Below are 16,454 nucleotides of genomic sequence, written 5' to 3' on the forward strand. Positions count from 1 at the left end.
TCACTAGTTGCTACTGCATAGAAAGAAGCTGATTTCATAAAGAAACAGACTATTCACTGTTGTCGAGGCAATCAAACATATTGGATGGTAGGTCAACGTATGATTGCTCCAGTAAGTCATGTATAATCAGTACTCAAAAGGCTCATTATAGACGTTAGGGTCATGAGAATATTCTTCCAACCTCCTAAGTTTTTCCTCCATTTCTTCCAATTTTTTCTTTAGTGTTCTGATTTCGAGCATGCTTGATATGGAAGAAAATTCATCCTGGGGCTTCAAGACCTGCATAAGCATGCTTGCTGTAAGGCGTTCCTTAGGGTTTAGTACCAAGATATGCTCCAGGATACTCCTAATGGTCACGTCCTTGATAGCAGAAAGATTCGGGGTCCAGCCCGCGACGTATACGGTCCTTGGTTGCTTAGCTTCAAGAAGGAAAGGGGTTTTCAGCTTTGAAGAGAGCTCATAGAGCACAATCCCGAGGCTCCACATGTCGGCAGCCGGAGTTAGCTTGTCCCCAAGCAGAACCTCTGGTGCAATGCAGTACATCAACGCAGTCGTTGCGTTCTGATCTCCAAAGCCCAAGTCAGTCAGGACAAACTTTGTTTCTTCCTTGTTGACCAAGATGTTGGCGAGCTTAACATCGCCGTGAACAATCTCTTGTCGTTTATCCTCGTTATGGGCGTCCGCGGAATTGTGAAGATACTCTAAGGCGCTCCCTATTTGCTTTGCCACGTCTATGACTTGAGCAGTGGAAAAGCTTCTGTTGGTACGCTTATATGCTCTAACGGTACTTTCTAGAGAGCAAGCATAGCGTGCCATTGTCATATAAATAGCATTATTAGATTTATAGATACCCTCATATCTGATAAGGTTGGGGTGAGACAACTCCGTAAGAGTGATAATACCCTTTTCAAGAGCCGCAACGGAGTGTTCCGAAAGGTCAAGAGTGCTGATTTCCTTGACGACTTTGTCCTGCTCTCCATCAATAGAGTGAACAGTCCCGTAAAGGCCTTGACCCAGCTCCTGGCCCAATCTGCTTATTAACGCATTAACTGCCGCAGGATCCGTTACGATTTCCTTGGCCTTGCAATTCATGACTTTAACTTTTTTAGCGCGATTGGGTTCTCAGTCAATCTACTTGACTATTAATTGTAGCGTGTAATGAAATTAAAATATAAACTAAAAATGATTCCATTATTTATAGGCTTATATGTATACAAGGTCCCGCATTTGGTTCTGTTGGATTCACTTTAAAACATGCACCCCACACTATATATCTTTAGATAGATAGTTATTTACTCTTATGTACTTACTTTGTTGCCTTTTCCGTTATTCGCTTCGGTATATCCTTCACACTCATTGCAAGGCTTTCTGGTGTGAAAGTAACGTGGTGCTGCTTTATTCGGGCTATGTCACGGAGTCTTTCCCATTTCGAGTCTTCTGTTGTAACCCGAAATGTAAGGCCTGACTGAGCGTTTAGGTAAGTTAGTAAAGTGTGGGAGAGGTTGTGCATACCACTTCCACCTCCTATAAACACTACTTCAATTGGTGCCTGGGGAAGATCAGAAACACGCTCCTGATCTTCCTGAGGCTCACTAGATGGGCCGCATGGCAACTTGTTCCACTGGGCCAAAACATTACTTTCTGCGGAAAATATACCGGAGCCCTGTGTCTGTGTGATGTAGCTGTTAGTTTCCCTGGCTACAGATAGCACTAGGTCTCCAATTCCGGAGACGCTAGAGCCCATTAACCGTGGATAGAAAAGCATCTGGGACGGAAAGATATGCTCATTGAATAGGAAAAGGCATACGCGCAGAGTTTTAGGGTCATCGGCCTCAAGAAAGCTGCTTAATGAGAGGTTGTTGAGGTACGCTTCTTTAAAGTACCCTGGAACGCACTTCTTGTAAGTTATTGTAGGATGGGAGATATAAGGCCATATGATCGATGCATTTCTGTCAAAGTCTTGCACACTAACACCTAATTCTGCTAGCTTAAAAATTACCATATCCACCGCTTCGGTTGAATTAAGTAAGTATGTGTGTAGCTGGCGGATGACCTTTGCAGAAGATAGCTTCTCCATTGACGTGAAGCCGCTGAATTCTATTGCAGTGTCTACAAGCAAGTCTATATTTTTTCTTGTGCAGAAATTATTGTAATTGTACCGATCGGTTTGGAATTGAGCCTTCAATCGTGCATACAGCCGTGTTAAAATGGTAACAGCCTGGCTACGATCTAAAACGTTTCGATACACGTCCTTTGATGTCTCCGCAGAAGTTCGTACGGTGCTAGTGGATGGAATACGCTTTATTTCTGGCTCATCATGCTCTGACTTGAGAGCGTTGTTAGATGGAAGAGTAAGTGGCTCCATGGAGATCAGCATGTCTGTGCTGCTAGTTACTATGTCATCTGTTTCTTCTTCTGCCTGTGCTTCTATTACCTCGTCACTCTCGTTTTCTTCCTCTACTATTGAACTATCGCCCTCAGGCTGATCAGAGTAGTCAGTATCAGAGCCAGCACGATCAACTTTATTCAGCTTAAATGCATCAGATCTATTCTTCTTTCTGTGGTTAGTCAACGGATTGCTCTCTGATGAATTAGGTGTCTCCTGTTCATTACCGTGTACTCTGCTGGCACGCAGTCGTGCACGTTCCCTATTTGCCCAGACATTTCTTATGGAACTTCGCGAAATGCGTGCATTGATTAGTCCGAGCGTAGTGCTTCTGGCTTGCTTCTCTTCAGGGACTTCGGCCCCGTAAGAACAAGTATCTTGAAGTGCATTCAATTCGGCGATGCTTCCATGGAGCAGTCGAGCTGCTTCATGATCGCGTACCCCGTGGATAAGCTTAGTAAGGGTAGTGCGGCGGGCTTTTACAATAAAGCTTTGCCGTGCTTGAAGAAGCTCATTCTGCCGCGCTCCCTCAAAAAGCTCAATTAACAGTATTCCCGTGTGGATCATATTAGAGTGTCCCTTGGGATGAACATACGCTTCAGGGAACTTTGCTGAAAGAGACTCCATAACCTGCAGATAGCAGTTATATGCATCCATGGACATAGACAGATCAGAGTACCGTGTCTCCTGATAGAAAAGGGACTCCTTGTGCTGCTTGCACTTATTAAAGTGGTGGAGCATCTCTGCACACAGTTCATGATAAGTGTCTATTGAAAGAGCCACGCAGATGTGTGAGAGGACATACTCTATAAACGTATTAGTAAACAAATGAGTGAATAGAGGGTAATGAATGTTTAGAAACTTGAGCAGCCAGAGTTGCACTGCTTGCATGCCGACAGGCAGCACCTTAATAAGATGAGCGCTAGGAATGGAAAAGGTCTGCCTGGTTGTAGAGTAGAAGAGCGGATAGGCAGTAGTGCAACTATACCCTAGGTGAAGAACTATCTGGAAGGGGTTCTTCGAGGAAAAGTAGAGCTCAGAAGGGGCAAATGAGACAGAAGTGGCTCCAAAATAGTGTAAGAAGATATCCGCTAGGATTATCAGTGAAAGCCGTGGGGTGCAGTAGGGAACAGTCACAAAAACAGGTATGCCTAGTACCTTCCGTGTCTCCTGAGCATCACTAGGAACCTGGGGCAAGGCAAAGGAAAACATATACTCCAGTATGTTCTGAACCAGTTCATAGTGAAGAAGCAGTCCACCCTTCCACTGCCCTTGCTCTTTTCCTCCATAAACGAACGGTGATCGAAAAGTCCTTCTCACAAAGTCTGCCTCTGTCATTTCGTTTCCCATCCTAAAGCATGAGTTCTTATTACGCGACTTGCTGACAGCAGTCCTCATTACATAGCGAGGCTCATCCTCCCCTAGAAATCCCAGCTGTATGGAGTGTGTCCCTAGATCGACTAAAAGCGTGTCGCTCTCAGGAATTGGGGATCCAGCGTACTTTCCACTAAAGGCAAAACGGCTTTGATCCATGGAGTCAGAAAGACTGGAGAGAAAGAGCCCTGGGGAGAAATTTTAAACGCGGACACCCCATCATCGGGAATATATTCACACTAGCATTGAAACTCTCTACCAGATAAGATGCACAATAACTGGCGACGTGCTAAGAGACTAAGGCCCGAGGGCCTCTACGATACACATACCGGAGAAGCTTGTCTTTCTTTCAGAATAGAAAAAGAGTCGATAATTATAACAATGGACGCAAGTGTGCATAGAACACACCCAGTCTCAGCCTCAAAGCTTGTACATGGCACTGATACGATCAAACAGAGACGTGGACTCTGTGTTTTCAATATATTCGCTTTCTGATGGGGCGGCTGAATCATCTTCGCAGAGTAGCTTGTCATTAGTTGTGCTGGAATGTGCATTTTTAGGCGTTGCAGCAGCATAGGGCACTGAGTCTGTGTCCGCCGACAATTGACTCTCTGTAAATGCCCGAGGCTGAATGGTCTGAGAGCTGCTAAAATCTCGAGGAAGCTTCTTAGTCACAGAGTATGGCTGCCGATTCAAGATTGGATTCTGTGATTTGTTTATTACCGATAAGTGTCTACTGCCAGCTTGGCTCGTTGTGAGTCTGCCGGGTCCAGGGCTTTTTGTCCGCTGCCTGGTAAGGATGGATGTTGAAATAGAGGGCTGTGAATCTGTCGATGCGAGGGAAACCGGTTTTTGTGGTAAATTGAGAAGTTCGGGAAGAGGCATTTTGTATTTACTTGTGGGTGGACTTGTGGGTGGCCTGCTGTATCTGCCAGGTGCATAAGGCTGCAACTCATAGGGACGGCCGGATTCCGGCGACACTAATGCCACTCTCACTTTCTTCTGTCCTTTCGACCCGGTATGCTTTTATCTCGGTGTCCACAGTCTTGGTTAATCCATGGGGCGATTCTTGTGGAAAGGGGAAACCTGCACCACTAATAGATGGCATATTAAGACCACTGTCGCCATCATTGCCAACTGTTCCAGTGCCAAGCATGGGGGCATAAACGACAACACCTTCTGGATCATCATCGTTGCTTGTATCGGGAGTTGCCCACAGTGCTTTTATCTCGGGGACCTGAAGAAGATCCTTTGCTCCAAGTCTTGTCCTTGGCGATGGTAGCAAAAGGAGGTTGATAAACGTAAGTAGCTCTACAGAGTAGACAGTACCATCAGCGTCAGTTGACACATTGGAAAGGTCTAGGCCCGTGGGCTGGATAGAGGTCACTCCGGTAAATCCGTGACCAGTCTGCTTCAGCATTGGAAAGTCGTCAGCCAAAGGCCTGAGTGTGCAAAGCTCGTACAGAACAGATCCTAGAGACCATATATCACACTTCTCATCATACCCGTCGGTGGCTGGGCTCTGGTCTTGGTCAGTGCTCTGCATAGCAAGAACTTCTGGAGCCATGTACCCGATGGTTCCTGCTGATGCGTATATCCGATCCTTTATTGTGCCATGTCGTGCTCCAGGCGATGATATAGTCTTTGCCAGGCAGAAGTCGAAGATGTGCACCTTTCCATCTTTTGTTAGAAATAGTGCTTCGGGACGGATGTTTCTATGAACTACCTTAAGCCCAGTAAGCTCTGCTTTTTCAGTAGAGTGGAGATACTCCAAACCCTTCAGGGTTTCACATGCAATGCCCCATATGGTAGCCTCTGGTACAGGCGCTCCTTTCTCCAAGTAGCGTGTTATGAGCGATGCAACGTTCCCAAAAACGAAGAACTCAGTAATGATATATGCAGAGTACTGGTCTCCGTCGTAGAAGTAGTCTAGTAAAGGCGCGATGTTCTCGTGCATTACCTTCCTTAAAATGGTAGTTTCAGAGTCCAGTAGCTGAACGACATATGCGTCGATTGACGTGAACCTTGTCTCCTTGCAGGTGAGTATATGTCCATTTAACAAGTTCTTTATCTTGTATAGTTTGGAAATATTCATGTCGCAGAGAAAGTCCAAGATTTCATAGTCATCTCTTAGACGCCTCTTGGGCATCTTAGAGTTGAGGAGCCGCATGTTTTGCAGGGTGTCTGATGCTGCAGTCATAGCTGCCAGCAGGGTAACCTTAGTCTGTTCTTTGAGCATAACAGATATAAGAGTATTCAAGGCAGGAGTATAGTTTCGTGGTGCAGCCCATATATCATGCTTGAAATTAATATCAATACAGGAGACATCATAGCAAGCCATGTCTGCATTGAAAAATGTGGCGTAAACTTGCTTTAGTGTGGCCATTTCGTACAAAACAGCCCCCACCGACCAAGTGTCCTGCAGAAGGGCATCATATGTCTGTCTGTAGCCATACTTGGTGCGAAGAGCATCCTGGGACATGTACATATCATCTGTAGAGAGTATTGCTGTCTGACTATTGAGCTCCTGCGACCCAGTTGGGTCTCCCAAATAGACACAGCACGTGAAGTCACATAGTTTCAGCGTTCCAATCCTAATTTCAGAGTCGTCTGTAAAACAAAACCTGAGATTGTTAGGGGAGATTGCTAGGTTAGCAAAGGTACCAACTTGACCCTGTGAGTTCTTGAACTCCTGTATGTAAGAGAGCGCTGCAAGAAGTTCTTCAGCACACTTCCATATGCTGTACTCTTCTACTGGCTTATTTGCATCTGAGTATAACAGTAAGACATCAGCCAAGGTGAAGTCGGAAAGCCGCTCACTGATAACACATAACTTCTTAACCTCTTTGTCGTAGAAGGCGTCTATGAATCTGTGAATATTGGGATGGTTAAAGCTCAGGAGAAGCTGTGTCTCTAGAATGATAGCGTTTCGAAGCTCTGGAGGCTTTATATTTAGCAAATCAATGTACTGGCATCTAAACAGTTCCTTTGCAGCTATAGATGCATTCAGGGGCCTTACTAAAATTGTGTCACCATGCAATGTGCTGGATTCTTCGTCAGTCATTATTATATATTTGCTGCGAAGCACCGATGAGCCAAACTTCTTCTTCACGAGCTTTATGAGTTTATCTTGCTCTTCTTCTTCTTTCGATTGCTCCACTTGTGGCTCTAGATGCTCCAAAGCAGGGGTGCTGGAGTACCGATCTTGCTCCTTTTCTAGTTCCTTTCCGGCTAGTAGTGAGTTCTCAGTTACACCTACAAGCAGCGTTTGCGTAGAGGGCTCTGTTGAATTAATGTTAGATCGATGAATGACTGAATCTACCAACTCACTAGTATCATCACGCAGCGTGAGTTTTCTGCTATCTGCAAAGCTCAGAGAATGCTGAGCTTGAAGAGGTGCATCTTCTTCTATCTTTCCAGAAGCAGACAGATCAACTGCGGCTTCGTCTTCATTCAGTTTTTCCTCTACAAGCGACTCTATCTTAGCGAGCTCAGGATTGATTATGCACCGCATAGAGAATAGATCTGCCAAAGGGTCCGTTGTACCACAAAATAGCATTCGAATAATCTTTGTTACATTGATATGTTCCTTCGTTGCCTTTAGATGATTAAGGTAAATGGGAAGGGAGAAGTCTATTAGCTCCTCTAGGGGCGTAGTTTGAAGCGTTTGCAGTATAGTACTGGACAACTCTGGTTGTTGACGCAACGATCCTTTCGTGTTCTTGTTGGATAAGTAGCTCGATAAAGCGGTGCAGAAAGCTTTATGGGTATAAAGAGTAAAAAGCAATACACCGAGACACCAGAAGTCCAGATTATAATCTATAGTTGCATAGGAGTCGACATAGGCATCTCCAAGAATCGCCTTTGTTTGCGCACTAACCGGGAGTCCGAGAGAGTAGAGAGCATGAAAGATGTTCAGCTTAATGCTCCCCTTGCTCAGCAGCATGACATTTGATGAAAGCAAACCACCATGGCAGAACTTGAGATTTAAGGGCTTTGGCATGGTTGCAACGTAAAAAGGAACGGGCATATACACTCTTTCCAATGCCTGCATCAGCTGGTCGCAAATGACAAAGAACTGTGCTTGTGAAAGTCCGGTAGATGAAGCCCGCAAAGTGACCAATAGGTCATCCACTGTGCCATCATCTGTGGCTTCGGTAATGAGACACATGCATCCTCTTTTCAGGTCATCATACACGTCCACCAAGTTAGCAAGAAACGGGAATTCTAGCCCGGTTTGCTTCGAACTGGTAGGCCTGGGATGTTCAACGGCCGAAACGGCCTTCTGTTGGTAGAAGAAGAGCGAGGCTCCCAGCAGCAAAAGTTGATGAATTATGCGCTGATTTTTCGGGACCAGCTTTACCTCTTGACAAAAATACACTGTATCATCAGAATCGGGGTCGTAGTCATAGGAAGGCTGAATCGAGCGGTTACGTGTAAGGGTTAGAGCAGTTGGAGTGGCTGATTGAGCAGTCCTCCTTACCTTTAGTAAGCTGCAGCCATTGTCTTTATCCTCAGAAATAACTTTCAAAGTAGAGTACTGGTTTAGATTTCTGCATGGAATGGGAAATGGAAGCACAAAGTTGGAGAGGCCAACAGTCCCAACGGCGCTGAAGATAGAAGAGAATCTATGCAGAAGCTGTTGTGCTGTCTGTCTTCTAGAGCTGTCGACTACAAGCATCATTCGAATCATCTCAATTAGCTCTCGAGAGTAGGGAGCTACTGGGACTTTGAATTGCTTTCCTAGCCGTAGTGCAGAAGCCGCAGACTCGTTCTCCATTAAGTACTGACTGAAGGATATATTGAAGCACATCTCAAAAAGAGTGGCTCCAGCGGCCCAAATATCGGAGGTCTTTGTGAAGAAGATATCACTTGTTGATTTCCCAGCCAGCACCTCTGGAGCTAAATAAGGTTCATAGTTAGGCAGAATGGTTCGCGTGAAATGGTCTCCATAGAGATGCGCCATACTATAGTCAGATAGAATTGCAGAGTAGTCACTTCGTAGACTTGCGTAGTCCGGGGACTCAGGTTCCGAAGCCTTTCCGCTCGAAATCAGTAATATGTTCGCAGGACTGATGGCTCCATAGATATAATTGTGATCACATGCGTGCTGGATAACAGATAGAAGCATACAAGCAACTTTCCAAATAGTTCTTTCCGGTATGTATGCACGCTGCTCTCTGTTGAGCTGCAGAAGAGTAGATAGGGGAAAGTCGTGGGCGTACTCGGTTATAACGTAGACATAACTATTGTCTATAAAGCTATCGACAGGCTTCTCAAGTAGATCGCAAGACAGAGTCCGCATAGCTGTAATCACTTCGCAAAGCTCTTGCACAGACAGCGGAAGCAACTTATTCACCGGGAACTCTTTCACCATGAAGTGCTTTGTTTCGTCCTTCTTGAGGGTGACCTTTAAGGAAACAGTGGTAGACGTATCTATAGTGCAAGTGGACAGTTGCTGTGTCTGCTGTGCCATAAGCGGGTCGACAGAGGGATGAGGTAACTCAGATGTGGAGGTGGTTTTTGAAAGGTTCATAACGGACATATCTTCATGAGAAAGTAGGTCCCCATCAGCAGAAAGCAATGTTTCATCCATGAACTGGTCTAAAACCAAGTATCGCCGGTCAAATTTCTTCTGCGTTAAGACTAATGGGAAAGGCCCTATATATGGCAAGATAGCCTTGGTAAGATAAGGATATTCCAGCAGAACGTCAGCAGATGGCCTTTCTGTCGGTAAAACTGTCAGCATCAGCTCCATGAACTTAATAAGCGAGTCGCTCCACTGAATAAAGCCCTCAATAAGTATGCGTATCTGCTTGCTGGAAATAACTGTACTTCGATGCTCGTTGTACTCGTCATAGAAGGAGCGTCCATCGCTGCAGAGCTTATAAAGAATGCACCCCAATGCCCAGATATCATTCTTTTCGTTAAAGCCATCAATTCCAATACTGGGCTGGCCTATAAGGCCAAGCTTTTCTGGAGCAGAGTAGGGTATTGCTCCTGCAAAGGTCGCTGATAGAGAGCCGGCTTGTTCGTGTTCCTGTGCATGCCCTGTCAGAAGCACTCTTACGCTACCATCCAATCCAATAAAGATGCTATCAGGTGTCAGATTAGTGAGATAGATAGAGCCCAGACGGAGCCCATTGCTTGAAAAGCTGTGTGCTTTAGCAACAGCGACAAGAACCTGCGCCATAATGGACCAAATCTCCTGCTCAAGAAACGTGTGGTTATGTTGAAAGCGTTGCTCACACAGAGAAGAAAGCGACATAGCCGGGTTACAGTCATAGACAAGAATGAGGCCAAGCTGTGGGTCAAAGAAGGTGTCTATCACTGGAACAAAGCAATCATCCGTTAACAAGCGAGAAAATTTGATCTGGGAAAGTACATATGGTGATAAATCCCCAGAGATAAAATTCTCTGGGGATATACGAAGGGCTCGAGCAACAAACCGCTTATCCTCCGGCTGGCTGCGGTTTATCGTCAAGTCTGTGAATTGAAGACTTTGAAATGCTAGTGAATATTCAGTGGCGCCGGTTACCTCTGTCGATAACAAGACAAACTCTTGAAAGAGAGGGGTGTCGGCGAGCACCGCCTCAAGTGAATATGAAGACGAAAGGCTTCGCTGCTCAATGCTAGTGGGCGAGCCGAAGATGCTCTTTTCCAACCACGATAAGCTGATTTTCTTAAGCAACTGTGATGCACCATAGCGCGCTTCGGGATCCTTCACTAGAAGCAGTCGAACGGTTGTTTCAAGAGTCTTAGAGTAAGGGGTGTAAGAGAAGACAAACTTGTTATCAAATGTGATATTTTTCAGATGTCCATAGCTTGCCTTGGCTCGATTAAAGTAGCGGGAGTAGAAAGGCAAGTAAGTCATCATTCGGTACATAACACAGCCAAGACTCCACAGATCGCATTTGTTAGTATACGTATGATGAGAGGGGAAATGATAGAGCTTAGTTTCATTGATGCTCCCCATTTGTACCTCTAGCTTGTTTTGCACCTCTGGAGCCATGCACTCAATGCTGCCAACCCGCCCACTGGGGTAGCGGTAGAGTGTGGAGAGTCCAAAATCAAATATCTTGATGGCGTGAGTCACTGGGTTTATCAGTATTGTCTCCAGCGAAAGGTAACGAAATACGATTCGCTTAGTGTCATGGAGCCACTCCAAAAGCCCAAGAAGCTGCAGTATAATGGTCCAGATGATGTACTCGGGTAGCTGCTGTTTCTGCTCACGATTATACTTTATGAACTCGTCCAGGAAGACCATGTTGCTGAGCTGGGGCTTACCAATTTGATGCTGCTCGAAGCACATATCGCTGTTATCATAGATAAATAAAATACGTCCCGTTGTGCTGCTATATATGCTGCAAATACAGGGTATTACTGCAGGATGTTCCAGACCTTTCTGATATAAAATATGCTCGTGCGCTGTGGCAACAATTGTGTTGCCTGTATCATCCTCCACGCGTATCTCCTTTGCCCAAAAGAGTGCGCCACTAGTGTGCTTTTTAACTATCACGTGCGTTCCTGTCCTATTCCTATACAATCTGCGGATAACCTTGTATTGAAGCACAGCGTCATCGCAAGTACACTCCTTGAGGTAATCAAGAACAATGTTAGTCGTTTCGGAGAGATATCGCCGAATAGCAGCCACAACAGGGGTTGCAAGAAGCAGACTAGCAGAGGCTCTGTTCTGAGGATTAACCTGGAGCATAAGACGGAGAGTGTGATGTAGATCTTGGCTGTATGGGGTTGTGTCCTTTGATGAGCGACAGGCTAAACTGATGCTGGTTATGAATTCTTGCACATATATAGGGTTCCTAGCGTCTTTGGCGGCCTCTATCCTAGAAGAGGACGGCTTTGGGCAAAGAGGACCAATGGACTCTAACGTAACAGGGACTAGATTAGCAGTAGCAGGATTGGGTAGATTATTTGTAACATTGTGCTCTTCCTCCCATTGAAGGGCGTCTGTAATTAGTGGAACTAAGGTGCATAGCTCATAAATGACAGCCCCCAGCGCCCAGATGTCAACCCCCTCTTTATACTCTTTGCGCGCAAGCATCTCTGGAGACAGGTAATTCCTGCTTCCACAGAGTTGCTTAAGAAAGTCGTCTTTATACTTTTCCTTTGCAATACCAAAGTCAGTGAGCATACCGACGTAATTAGAATCCATCAATATATTGTCAGGTTTTATTGATCTGTGCACACAGCTCTTTTCTATGTTATACGTCTCGAGGTATGCCAACGCCTCCAAAACGCCAACTAGCACCTTCCAAATGATGTCTTCTGGGACGCGCTTCTTATTGGCGCGTGCTCGACGCATGTAAACGCTCAGTGGGCCATTTGGGCAGTATTGCATCACGTGATAAATCTTGTGTTCATCCTCGGCATAGAAGGTTTCTATGACTTGCGGAATCCGGGGGCAGTGAAGAGCCGTCAGCATATGTATCTCATTCAGCATTACCATATACATGGGCTTATCGAGCTTGGCGCATTGAAATTCCTTTACCACGACTTGAGAGTACTTTAGGTCTTTCGCCTTTGGCTGGGCCAAGAGTACCCGTCCACTAGCTCCTGTATGGAGTATTTTAAGGCACTTGTACTTGGCATCAAAAGTTGCGCGAGAAAAGCTGTCGACGTCCATGTCTCGGCGTTCTCTTGTGCGCAGAGACTAAAATTTTATTGCCAACTCCTTTTAACAGCACAAGAGAGTCAGGATTGCCATGGATCAAGACAAGCAGGGAGAGTTCGAAAGCTGCGATGAGACAGCAAGCATCCAAGTTGAGACACCGTCGCTGGTGGAGACTCCCGATATTCAGTTTACCATAGTAGAGAGATCTACACTTGAGCAGGCTTCTTCTGGGGTATCCTTTAGTGTTTCCAGCATCTCGGTTGAAACTCCGTCCCTCAATGTTCAGGAATCTATAACCAGTGCGTCTGAGGTGCTTTCCACACCAGCCACTATTGACCAAGTGTGTCCTCGTTCTGCACAGTCTCCAGCCGCACCACTTAGCATACTATCATTCAAAAATACTAACCTTCGTCCGCTACCACCAAATGACAGTCGTTTTAGCGCTTCCAGCTCCACTGCTCTGCTTCCGGACCCCTCTCTCACAGGTGGTTCTGACAGCAGGACATCGCGATCATCACTCCTTCCTCGTGAAAGCATTTCAGTTAATACAATTACTGAAGAGAATAGCAAAAGTACGCAAAGCCTGGTCTCGCTTGGAGAGGTTTTGGAAGGGCCTATCAATTCCCAGCCCTTGGATGATGATCGCTTTCGGACGTATCCATTTGTAGATGTTGAACGGCAGATGCTATCGAATAAGATAGAAGCTCTAGAATCTGAGCTTCTTCTAGCTAGGAGCGAAGCAGATGAGCTTATGCTCCAATTAGAGATAGAGAGGCACCAATTTGAACTTATTTCTCAGTGTCTTTGCCAAACCCTAACTACGGAACGGGCCATTTCTCCTATGTTGATCCCCTCCCCTTCAAATGCCGTGGAACCCCCTGCCGCCTATGCAGATGTTGACGTTCAAACCATTAGTAACAATGAGACAATGGTTGAGCTTAACAAGCAAGAATATGAGTCCTTTATGGTCATCGCTATGAAGCTCCAAGATGAAAATAGCACCCTCTGGGAACAGGTTTCGTCCAAAGATAAAACCATAGCTCTCACGACTGAGGCCGTTGATACACTCACAGATGACGTAAAGCATTTGACTGACCAGCTTTCGATAATTGGCGAGACTAATCTCTCATTGCAGATTGCTTTGCAAGAGAAGGCTTCAATTATAGAGCAATATGAATTAGAGCGAGCAAAGGCTGCACTCTCTGATAGCTGTCAACAAACAGACAACCCAGAGTGTGTTTCAAAAGAGGTCTCTGCAACCGAACCGGTAGAGCTCCCCCTTAGGGCAGATGTAGAGCAACAAACAAGCCTTACATCAACTCAGTCATCTGAGTTATCGGGTGATGCACATTCCGTACACGATGAACCTAAGGATATGACAGGCACTCCTTTGAAGGCTCTAGCTGAGATCAGCGAACAGATCTCTGTCAAGAAGGAAGAATTAGTAGGAGTTATGGCAAAAATAGACGCTCTTGGGTCGTGGTATAGCAAAGAAGTAGAGAGGTTGGAGGGCATTAAGTACGTCCAGAGTGAAGCAGATAGCTTGCTTACTGCATCGAAGCAGGAAGGCAAACAGTCAACCTTGTTAGAATTTGCAGGAAGCGTCCTACCAGCTCCGTCTCACGATGGAAGCCGTGAATCTCGAACAATAACACGCCTCATTGAGGTGCTAAACTTTCAGCCATACAAAGACTCCTGTACTTCCGGTGATCTATCTGATTGTATTCTTACTTATGCGTCCGAAGTTTTGCCGCACATAGTAGACATACAGCGCATGTTACGGGCCCTGCAGAAGGAGTACTATGCGTATCTAGAGCAGCTAAGGGCGGATACGAAGACTATTGCAACTCTAAGCGCCGATAATGAGGTCCTTCGTGCTGCCAATGCAAGCCTCCAAGAATCTGTTGAGGCCCTAAAGGCGCAAGTAGATTCTGATGGGCTAACTAAGAATGATCTTCCCACGGAAAAGGATATTCCACTTCATAGCGCCTCAGTTAACACAAGGACCCCAGCTAATGGTCTTCTCGGTCAGTTACTACCATTTCTAAACGATGAGCTCACGAAAAAGAAGGCTCTAAACATCGATGCACTTGAAAAAACAATTAGCAAGCAAACAGAGCTCCCACTCTCACGTACTTTAAGGCCAGACCTTTCAAAGATGGCGGACGACTTTTCTGTTTCGGCCGATGTGTCGCTAACTGAAGACTCAATGAATCAGCTGCGAGAAATGATCGATGCAAATGATCAGCCTACACACGAGCATGGGGCTTCCAGGTGGAAGGACTACGAGCCACTTTTGATAGCCATGCAAGCCAGGCACCAAGCCAAACGATCTCTGACGCGTGATATAGATGTTGTATCTGGCCAGCCAGACTACAAGTTGCACTATTTGCGTAGCAAGTTGGACGCCTTTATGCTCCGACACCAGGTGTTAAAGATCTTTAATGTGCTAGGAACTCTTTTGGAGGAGAACAATTTGCAGCAAGGATCCAAAGACTCCTTTTGCTCTACTGACCTATCTAAGCTCATCGAGGTCTTAGACCACAAAACCAGGCGTGTGAATGAGCTGGAGACAATTCTTCTAGCTCTCTATCAGCAGTCGACACACTTTTTCCGAACCTATAGGAGTGTGCTGGACATGGCCACTGTCTCTCTCATTAAGCAAGACTCGTTATTGATGCACAGCGATATGGGTGCAATAAGCATGATATTGCTGCATGCAAAGGTTTGCTTGGAAAACTCGAGTAACGAGACAATTAAGGACGCAGTTCTAAGAGCGTTTAATGAGCAACCGTGCTCACAAATCACACCCAATTCTCATGCGAATGTACTTGCTTCTGCAGACCTTCTAGATGGTAACAAGGAACCAACCAATCCCTTGACAATGACAGTATTGCAAACTAACCCAGAGCCAAGCTTGCGGTCTCTACTGCAAACAGATATACGACCATCGTTTTTGTTATCCCACTGTGATCCTGCGGCATCTCAAGGTCAGATACCGGAGGATACGTCTAAACATACTCCCCTAATGCGGGCGGTTATAGAAGGAAACTACAGCAGCATAACAGCCGCCCTCATAACCAAGTACGCTTGCAAGCAGGACGGTGCAGGCATGACTGCTCTGATGCACGCGGTGGTGCATCGAAGGTTCGGCCTCATATCAAAGTTGGCAGCGGCAGAGGCAGGCATGGCTCTACCAGATGGCCGCACTGCACTATTCCTAGCGATTGAATTGAAGTACATGGACATAGCGGAGGAGCTTCGGCCATACGAGGGTATCCCAGTAGCCAGAATCCCTGTTCTGCACAGAGAGCAGAAACATGCGCATACAAAGAAGGGTGCTCAATCTAGAAGAGAGTCACTTGGGTCTTCCAATTTGGAGACAGGTCATGGGGGAAAAGTCACCGGGCTTACCAACTTAATGGCAGCGGCTGAGAAGAACGACCTAGTGACTGTTTGGATATTAATTCCCAATGAGGGATGCATACAAGACTCCAGGGGGCGGACAGCGCTCATGTATGCGGCTTACGCTGGCAATCTGCGAGTCGTGGAACTCCTCCTGCAGTTCGAGGCCCGCATGCAAGACTCGAACGGATGCACAGCCCTAATGTATGCAGTGCAGGCGGGAAACATCGAGATAGTTAAGCTCTTAGCAAGTACAGAGGCACGCATCATCAACAACACATTTTCAACCGCCCTGATGATGGCTGCTCGTCTTAAAAGTGAGCAAATGATGAACGTATTGGCTCCACTGGAGTGTGGTATTCAGGGTTACAGCTCTAGTACCGCACGCCTTTTACCGATGTCTCCCAGAGCGCGAAGAGGATCTATAAACCCTCAGAACTTCTTCACGGCTGATGCAAATGGATCAGGAGTGACAGCGTTAATGATTTCTGCGAATGTAGGATTTAAATATGGGGTGTCACTTCTTCTGAATGAAGAGTTGTCCCTTCGAGACAGAAACGGGTACAGCGCCTACGACTATGCCGTTTATGGTAAAGGTGACGGGCACTTACAAAAAGAAATAGCACATTTACTGCGAGAAGAGGTGAACTAGAATAG

General features: G+C 46.0%; 5 protein-coding genes across 5 annotated transcripts; 1 reads left to right on the forward strand and 4 right to left on the reverse strand.

Annotated features, from left to right (window-relative positions):
- Positions 1 to 126: 126 nt before the first annotated feature.
- Positions 127 to 1,092, reverse strand: GL50803_0011040 (Kinase, NEK; the record flags this gene model as incomplete). The annotated part of the gene is made up of 1 exon (XM_001710002.1): positions 127 to 1,092. The coding sequence occupies one exon, from the start codon at positions 1,090 to 1,092 to the stop codon at positions 127 to 129; it is 966 nt and encodes a 321-aa protein (XP_001710054.1).
- Positions 1,093 to 1,306: 214 nt separating this feature from the next.
- Positions 1,307 to 3,919, reverse strand: GL50803_0011039 (Actin related protein; the record flags this gene model as incomplete). Its single annotated transcript, XM_001710003.1, has 1 exon — positions 1,307 to 3,919. One exon carries the CDS (start codon positions 3,917 to 3,919, stop codon positions 1,307 to 1,309), a length of 2,613 nt encoding a protein of 870 aa, XP_001710055.1.
- Positions 3,920 to 4,180: 261 nt separating this feature from the next.
- Positions 4,181 to 4,645, reverse strand: GL50803_0029387 (uncharacterized protein; the record flags this gene model as incomplete). The annotated part of the gene is made up of 1 exon (XM_038046033.1): positions 4,181 to 4,645. One exon carries the CDS (start codon positions 4,643 to 4,645, stop codon positions 4,181 to 4,183), a length of 465 nt encoding a protein of 154 aa, XP_037901849.1.
- A 67-nt stretch (positions 4,646 to 4,712) lies between these two features.
- GL50803_0087945 (Kinase, NEK) lies at positions 4,713 to 12,404 on the reverse strand (the record flags this gene model as incomplete). The annotated part of the gene is made up of 1 exon (XM_001710005.1): positions 4,713 to 12,404. One exon carries the CDS (start codon positions 12,402 to 12,404, stop codon positions 4,713 to 4,715), a length of 7,692 nt encoding a protein of 2,563 aa, XP_001710057.1.
- A 79-nt stretch (positions 12,405 to 12,483) lies between these two features.
- GL50803_0015329 (Ankyrin repeat protein 1) lies at positions 12,484 to 16,449 on the forward strand (the record flags this gene model as incomplete). Its single annotated transcript, XM_001710008.1, has 1 exon — positions 12,484 to 16,449. One exon carries the CDS (start codon positions 12,484 to 12,486, stop codon positions 16,447 to 16,449), a length of 3,966 nt encoding a protein of 1,321 aa, XP_001710060.1.
- Positions 16,450 to 16,454: the final 5 nt, after the last annotated feature.

Source organism: Giardia intestinalis, chromosome 3 (assembly GCF_000002435.2).
Source record: "Giardia intestinalis strain WB C6 chromosome 3, whole genome shotgun sequence".
Taxonomy (NCBI): Eukaryota; Fornicata; order Diplomonadida; family Hexamitidae; genus Giardia; species Giardia duodenalis.